The 8,813-nt window shown below is 41.3% G+C and overlaps 1 protein-coding gene across 1 annotated transcript in view; it reads left to right on the forward strand.

Annotated features, from left to right (window-relative positions):
* Window positions 1–6,025, forward strand: part of DMAC2L (distal membrane arm assembly component 2 like) — a 180,007-nt gene extending 173,982 nt beyond the window's left edge. Inside the window, exons 4-5 of the mRNA XM_053697642.1 lie at window positions 5,503–5,674; window positions 5,846–6,025. Of these exons, the coding sequence (XP_053553617.1) occupies window positions 5,503–5,674; window positions 5,846–5,960 (287 nt within the window). The 3' untranslated portion in view covers window positions 5,961–6,025. The remainder of the gene's footprint in view (window positions 1–5,502; window positions 5,675–5,845) is intronic.
* Window positions 6,026–8,813: the final 2,788 nt, after the last annotated feature.

Consider the following 8,813-nt stretch of genomic DNA (forward strand, 5'->3'; position numbering starts at 1 on the left):
TTTGAGCTTGGTAGAACAGGGTCCCTGTTGGGCCGTTCCTGTGGGTGCGTCTGTTCTTCTTAGGTGATAAACCTGCGGGTTGCCTTATCTTTTATTTTAATTGGATTTAAAGCTCATGTTGGTTATAATTCCTTCAGGAAGTTTGTCTGGAATCGATACTCACGATGTTTGATCGCACTGTTACTTCTAAGGAAGTTTGTTATGGATGTGTTTGATCCTATGTGTGTCTGCTGTTCTCCCTCTCTGGAGGGGATTCTATGTGGCCTATACAGTGATGGGCCTTGGTTTCAGGCTGGTCCTGATTGGGTTTAGATCCTTCTGCCTCAAGGCCGTATTCAGACACGTAGCGCCTGTTCTGTCTGGCTGGTCCGGTTGGGCGCAGAGTGCCTCACATATTATTGTGTTATTCTTGTTTACTTTTACAAGTTTCAGCTACGCATCTGTGTGGACCTGAGGGTCCGTGAGGCATGGGGGATTGGTTCAGTCCTCATTGGCCTCTCAAGCTGGTCGGCTGGGACTCGGTGGAGTTCTGCTGCGTCTCTCTCATTTATTCCAACTTTACGTCGGGATGTGGAGTGTTTCCTTCCCCGCGTGGGTTGGAGGTTTGGAGGATTTAGGACCTCCTTGCGCCGGTTTTAGCGGTCTTGCCTTCTGCGGCTCTGGGAATGGTCCTTTTTGGATTTTTTCCTTTTGAGGTTCTCTTCTTCGGATGAGACTTCTGGACTTTGTCTGTTGCTCCTTAGCGGTCTTGACTGTCTTATGGGAGGGCCTTGTGGCCTTTTCTAGTTGGGAATTTAGTCATTCCCTATCAGGGACGATAGGCTGTGTTGTCTCCTTCTCCAAGCTTCGCTCAGGGGTTTTTCCAAAGGGGTTTAGGATGCTCTGCATTTTTTTTCCTTGTGTACGGTCCTCTGGTACTCCTGAGGAGATTATGAAGACTAGCCTTTGTTTTCCTCACTATTCGGGTGACTTTGTCCTCAATGTTTTCCCTGGGTGTTGTTTTAACGCCTTTTTGGGCTCTAGGCTCTTCATGCTACTCTGTTGTACTTTCACTCCTTTTGGAGTGTTGGGCTCCTGTAAGGGCTTTTATCTTCCTTTTGGGTTGGGATTCCGAGTGAGTCTTGTTCCCATTCTCCGGGTTAGTCTGGTTATGTTCCCTGGAACGATCTGGGGCACAGGCCTATAGTTTTTGTTGTGAATCTTCTGGATGTCCGGAAGACTTACGATCCTGTAGCTGGTTTGGTGTGATCTAGTTTTTCCTGGGAACATAGGCTATGACCTTCAGTCTAGACAGTTGAGCTGTTAGCAGTTTGGCCAGGATTTCTGTGCCTTTTGTCGGAGGTGTGCTCCCCTTTTTGGGGAGTTCCTCTGTGTTCATCTATGACATCTGGATGATTTCATTGGATTTGTTTCCTCAGCCTATGGTTTCATGTCTTATGAGCTTGTGCGCTGTTCTTTTCAGTATTCTCCCCTTCGGGGGGGTAGTTTGTCCTCCTTGTGGGGGTGGGGTTTCCTCTCTCTGGAGGTTGGTTGTCCTGTCCTGTGTGCAGGTTGTTGGAACAGGTGTTTTTTATCCTTTAGAGGAGAGCGATCCACTCTCTGGGGTTCTGTTTCATCTGGGGAGATGATGTCTTGATATTTGAGACTGTCATGGAGTGTCGTGCTAGGCCTTCTGAGGGCTCTATTGCATTTTCTCTGTTCCTCTCCTATGGGTTCTCTTTGGAGTTCCTATTGTTATAACTCTTGGGTTGGCACCCGAGCTCCGTCCTCTTTTTGGGGACTGGTGTTTGTGGGTTTTTCTTTTTCCCTGTCTTTCAGACTTGACAGCCAGCTGTAGTAGCCTGTGGGTTACTTGTTGCCTAGTAAGCATAAGGTTGCGGTTTGAAATCAGTTGCCGCTGTTTGCACCTTGTCTGTGTGTTTTGTGTCTTTTGCCAAACCTCTATTGTTCACTTTTGGATCCTTTGTGGTACGGTGAGCCTTTTTGGGGTTCTGTGCTTTCTCCATGTTCAAGATATGTGAGTAGGACTGGCGGCTTTTTGGTTAAGCCTGTGCTGGGTCCACTGCTTAGTGGATGTTTTGCAGTCTGTTGGTTGACCTATCTTCTGCTGCTCTTACTTGCCTGCAAGTATTTTAATCAGAGTCATCCTGGTATTACTGTAGTGTGTGGTGTTGACCCAGGGGTTTGCCTTCTGGGTTTGCTGCACGTATATCGGTTTCTGAAGACTTCAATATTTTGAGTTTCCTTGCGTCTTGAGGGTGCGGTAGCACTATCTTTAGGAGAAGTTCTTCTCTGTGTCGGATGCCCGGTTTTATCCTTGGGTTTTCTGTACATTCTGGGGTCTGGGCATTGACTCCCCTTGTTTCTCAGGACTGGTTTCGGTCTCTGTGAGCTTGCCTGGTTCTTGGTGTTTTCCTTTTCTTGGAAACTGTTATACTCTTTTTAGGGTCTTCCGGGAATCCTTGCTTGTTCCTTTTTGGGAGTTTCTGTTAGTTAATCCCCTTCTCTGGTACGGGGTGTGTTGTTGAGGCCCGCTTACTGGGCGACGGTGTCTCCTAGGAGGCGTGCTGGCTGTTGTGTTTCTCTCTCTGGTCTCTAGCAAGGCTTGTGGACTATCTGCGGGTCAGTGTCCTGGGGGCCTTTTCTTTTTTCAATTTATCGGCAGAAAGCAGGTTTTTTGTTGGGTAAGGTTTTTTTTCAGGCCTGGTGCCCTCAGAATGGGCCGCCTTTTGTACCCTCCCGTTTGAGAATTAAGTGTCCTATATAGCTTGGGTATTATTTTCCCAAAAGTAATGAATGCAGCTGTGGACTCTTTCCATCTGTTATTTTTCTTCTGGCACATTTTCACCCTGATATTTCTTCTACTGTTCCTTGTTCCTCGGCAGAATGACTGGGGGATGAAGGAAGTGGGAGGAGTATTTAAGCCGTTGGCTGGGGTGTCTTTGCCTCCTCCTGGTGGGCAGGTTCTGAATTTCCAAAAGTAATGAATGCAGCTGTGGATTCTTTCTATCTGAAGAAAAGAGTTTTTATCTACCGGGGGCATGTGACTCGTTAGTGTTACAAGGTCTCAAGTGTGAATGGGGAGCAGGTGTGTTAAATTTGGTGTTATCGCTCTCACACTCTCTCATACTGGTCACTGGAAGTTCAACATGGCACCTCATGGCAAAGAACTGTTGCTCTACATAAAGATGGCATAGGCTATAATAAGATTGCCAAGACCCTGAAACTGAGCTGCAGCACGGTGTGAAAGACCATACAGCGGTTTTACAGGACAGGTCTCGCCATGATCGACCAAAGAAGTTGAGTGCACATGCTCAGCGTCATATCCAGAGGTTGTCTTTGGGAAATAGACGTATGAGTGCTGCCAGCATTGCTGCAGAGGTTGAAGGGGTGGGGGGTTAGACTGTCAGTGCTGCATGGCTGTCGTCCCAGAAGGAAGCCTCTTCTAAAGATGATGCACAAGAAAGCCCGCAAACAGTTTGCTGAAGACAAGTAGACTAAGGACATGGATTACTGGAACCATGTCCTGTGGTCCGATGAGACCAAGATAAACTTATTAGCCTTGCTAAAGAAGCTGAGAGTAAAGGTGATGGACTGGCCAAGCATGTCTCCAGACCTAAACCCTATTGAGCATCTGTGGGGCATCCTCAAACGGAAGGTGGGGGAGCACAAGGTCTCTAACATCCACCAGCTCTGTGATGTCGTCATGGAGGAGTGGAAAAGGACTCCAGTGACAACCTGTGAAGCTCTGGTGAACTTCATGCCCAATAGGGTTCAGGCAGTGCTGGAAAATAATGATGGCCACACAAAATATTGACACTTTGGACATTTCCACTTAGGGGTGTACTCACTTTTGTTGCCAACGGTTTAGACATTAATGGCTGTGTGTTGAGTTATTTTGAGGGGGACAGAAAATTTACACTGTTATGCAGGCTGTACACTCACTTTTGTGGGCTACTGTGTGTGTGTGTGTATATATATATATATATGTATATCTATATATATATGTGTGTGTGTGTGTGTGTATACAGTTGTGCTCATAAGTTTACATACCCTGGCAGAATTTATGATTTCTTGGCCATTTTTCAGAGAATATAAATGATAACACAAAAAACTTTTCTTTCACTCATGGTTAGTGTTTGGCTGAAGCCATTTATTATCAATCAACTGTTTTTACTCTTTTTAAATCATAATGACAACAGAAACTACCCAAATGATCCTGATCAAAAGTTTACATACCCTGGTGATTTTGGCCTGATAACATGCACACAAATTGACACAAAGGGGTTTGAATGGTTATTAAAGGAACCATCCTCACCTGTGATCTGTTTGCTTGTAATTAGTGTGAGTGTATAAAAGGTCAATGAGTTTCTGGACTCCTGACAGACCCTTGCATCTTTCATCTTTCTGGATTCTGAGTCATGGGGAAAGCAAAAGAATTGTCAAAGGATCTGCGGGAAAAGGTAGTTGAACTGTATAAAACAGGAAAGAGATATAAAAAGATATCTAAGGAATTGAGAATGCAAATCAGCAGTGTTCAAACTCTAATAAAGAAGTGGAAAATGAGGGGTTCTGTTGAAACCAAACCACGGTCAGGTAGACCAACTAAAATTTCAGCCACAACTGCCAGGAAAATTGTTTGGGATGCAAAGACCAACCCACAAATAACTTCAGGTGAAATACAGGACAAGTGGTGTGGCTGTTTCAAGATGCACAATAAGGAGACACTTGAAGAAAGATGGGCTGCATGGTCGAGTCGCCAGAAGAAAGCCATTACTACGCAAATGCCACAAAGTATCCTGCTTACAATACGCCAAACAGCACAGAGACAAGCCTCAAAATTTCTGGCACAAAGTCATTTGGAGTGATGAGACCAAAATTGAGCTTTTTGGCCACAACCATAAACGTTACATTTGGAGAGGAGTCAACAAGGCCTATAATGAAAGGTACACCATTCCTACTGTGAAACACGGAGGTGGATTGCTGATGTTTTGGGGATGTGTGAGCTAAAAAGGCACAGGAAATTTGGGTCAGAATTAATGGCAAGATGAATGTAGTATGTTATCAAACAGAACACCTCATTTTCCACTTCTTGATTAGAGTTTGAACACTACTGATTTGCACTCTCAATTCCTTTGATATCTTTTTATATCCCTTTCCTGTTTTATACAGTTCAACTACCTTTTTCCCACAGATCTTTTGACAAATCTTTTTCTTTCCCCATGACTCACAATCCAGAAACGTCAGTGCAGCACTGGATGAAAGATGCAAGGGTCTGTCAGGAGTCCAGAAACTCATTGACCTTTTATACACACACACTAATTACAAGCAAACAGATCACAGGTGAGGATGGTTAACTTTTAATAGCCATTCAAACCCCTTTGTGTCAACTTGTGTGCATGTTATCAGGCCAAAATCACCAGGGTATGTAAACTTTTGATCAAGTTCTATGCAAGTGTAAAGTAAAGTTTACTCTTTTAAAGTGCCCTGTTTCCATTACAGATGGTCTGGAACATGTTGAGGAAATTAAACTGTGCAAGTGTATTTATATTGAGGATGCCTGCTTAGAGAGACTCAGCAAAATAGAAAACCTGCAGAAAAGCCTACAAAGACTGGAGATCATTTCATGTGGCAATGTCACAGACAGAGGGGTGATTGCTCTCAATACACTGACGTGAGTAGCTAACATTGTATTATTATTTTAGTCAAGGAGCTGCAGTAATTGTTAGTTGTGTTTATGTTTTTGTTCCTTATGAGTAAACTGAAGACTCCAACTGCCTCCCTCCCGTCTAAGTTGCTAAAATACTGGACATCAATTTGTACTGATATATTTATGTATTTTTAGGAACCTAAACTACTTATTCTTGAGTGACCTTCCAGCCATAAAGAAGAAGGAGACAACTGTGGAAATGCTACAGAAAGCCAACAGCTCCTTGACTGTTGAATTAGATCTTGATTAAACATATGGACTCTCTTCCATTTCACTCCTAACAAAAATAAAATAAGTATATAAATGTGTATTAAACATTTGCTTCATTTTATGTACTGAATGGCAAAAATAGTTAAACAGTTTTTTTTATGTTTTTGAAAAGTTTGAACACAGATGCTGGCCTTCTTGTTGGACTTGCAATATACGTTTCAGAACTCAAATAGTTCATGATTGTAGAATTGTCTGCTTATTGTCATAGATAATCACTTGGCAGCACCATCTAGACTCATAGATCCATTGTCCCATAAAGGGACGGTCTACTCCAGAATTGTTATTGTATAAAAATATAGATAACCCCTTTATTACCTATTCCCCAGTTTTGCATAACCAACATGGTTATATTTATATACTTTTTACCTCTTTTTGTATCTAAGCCTCTCCAGACTGCCCCCTTATTTCAGTTCTTTTGACAGACTTGCATTTTAGCCAATCAGTGCTGACTCATAAATAACTCCACGGGAGTGAGCACAATGTTATCTATATGGCGCACATGAACTAGCGCTGTCTAGCTGTGGAAAAACTGTCAAAATGCACCAAGAGGCGGCCTTTAAGGGATTAGAAATTAGCATATGAGCCTACCTAGGTTTAGCTTTCAACAAAGAATACCAAGAGAACAAAGCAAATTTGATGATAAAAGTAAATTGGAAAGTTGTTTTTAATTGAAAGCTTAATTTTGACTAGACTGTCCCTTTAACTAATAAAAAAAAGTAATACAAGAAACAAAATAAATAGGATAGATGATAATGTGAAAATCTAAATAAGATTTTTTTTTTTTTTGCTATTTGTGTTTACAGGGTGTTTTGACATCTTTTGAGTTTGGACAGGCGTAGGATCAAGCATACATTTCTACAATGGGTTAACAAAATCAAAATTGTATAATTTCTAAATGTCTCTAATATTTTTATGGCTTGATATTTTATACCTACACATTTTCTATATAAGTTGCAAGGTAGTGCAAAGCGACAAAATAATAAATTGCATCTTGTGATTTTCAATAATCCATTTTTATTGAACCATATTGGTAACAAAAAATTACTCTTTTGAATTTGACACAAAATGTATGTGGTACAAATCAAGGGAGCGGTTATTTCCCAGAATACTTCAAACAAACTGGTACCTTTGTTTAGCATCAGTTCACTTTAAAACAGGACAATTGTGTATTTTTTTGCATTTCATATGGTGGTTTGTTCCCATATTATGGTATTTCTGCAAACTATAAGTTATTTTCTAAAAATGCTTGGTCTAGTCTGCTGAAAAAGTGGGGTATGATTTGTGTGAGATTTATGTGTAAAGGCAATAACTAAAAACAGCGCGCACAGGGGATGTGAAATGACTCAACACTGAAGGGGTTAATGTCTCTTTCCATGAAAGTTCAAATTAAGATTCATATTTAGCTTTACAGAGTCTCACATTATCTATTATTCAGAGCTCTTTAGATTAATATATATCCCATACCAGGACTGGGAGGTGAGTGGAACTTATGGGCTTTTTTTTTTAACCTTTTGGTGTGTTGTATGCAGAGCCAAATCATGATGCAGGGCAGCAGGTGTGCCTTGGATGGAGTCAGGTGTTCCCAGTGCATATAGAGTATGCCAAGGGCAGGGCTGGGGCAGTCCCTGGATTTGCTCTGGAATTTGCATTGACAGAGCTGCCATCCTGTAACCGTCCAGAAATAAACATTGGTAGCTCTGGGGAGACACAGACCATGTACCAATATCAGGTCGAAAGCTGGGAATGGTATTGATAAGAGGAAACAGATGTGAATTTTGAGGTTTTTATTAATTTGAGTGACAACTTAAAAAAAAAAAAATCAATAAATTTTAACACTTCTAAATGCTAAATAGGAACCTTGTAATTTACCTATTGCACAGGTGGGTAATAACTACAAAGGCACAAGAAATGTTCACTATCACTGATGTGGCTACGGTTTTCTCGGTTAAAGCTTTAACGTCAGTGGAGTAGTAACGTGTAAGGGGAGCGTACACGTGCACACACCCTAGGAAGAAATGTGATTTCCTCTAGACGTGCATTCTGAAGGCAACCGCTCGTCATATTCAGTACTTTTCAAAGCCAGATTTCTTCTAGTGAGTTTGCACAGAGTGCGAGCCCCTTAAATGGTTTAATACCTTAGGTTAACAAATCCCCTTCCCCTGCTGATACAGACATAGCTCCATATAACAGTACCTTGTTTTAGATTCAAGAAAGAAAATACTATTATTATTTTAAATGTAATGCTTATGTGCATTCAATGTAGTTTTATTAAATACTTTAGTCACATTGACATTGCTCAGACACCTGAGCCTTTTATAATTGTTTCGGGGGGATAAAACCCGGAGAAGGCAGAACAATATAAATGGTAACTTTTCTCCTGGCTGAATCCTCTCTGCATAGGTCTTTCTTTTGTAATCTGTAGGGTTAATTTCCTACATTTATGTCTTAAAGGACCATTAAATAATACAAGAGTGCAGAAGTACTTATTCTGAATATCAAATGAGCAGTTGATTTTTTGTGTGTAACAAAGTTAAAAAAAAATAAAAAATTCCCTGCCTCTTGTATCATGTGACAACCATCAGCAAATCACAGTCTCATATGTCTACACTGTGAACCCTTGCACATGCTCAGTAGGAGTTAGTCCTTTAAATAATGTGACTATAAAAATTGCAAGCACTATCTGAATCATGGAAAGTTAATTTTGTCTTTAGTGTCCCTTTAAACCCAATTAGCATGAAATATTGTACGATATGAATAATATGTGCCTCCACTTTGGTCTATATCATTGTTTCTCAACCGTGGTCCTCAAGTACCCCCAAAAGGCCAGGTTTTC

This window comes from Bombina bombina, chromosome 1 (genome assembly GCF_027579735.1).
Source record: "Bombina bombina isolate aBomBom1 chromosome 1, aBomBom1.pri, whole genome shotgun sequence".
Classification (NCBI taxonomy): domain Eukaryota; kingdom Metazoa; phylum Chordata; class Amphibia; order Anura; family Bombinatoridae; genus Bombina; species Bombina bombina.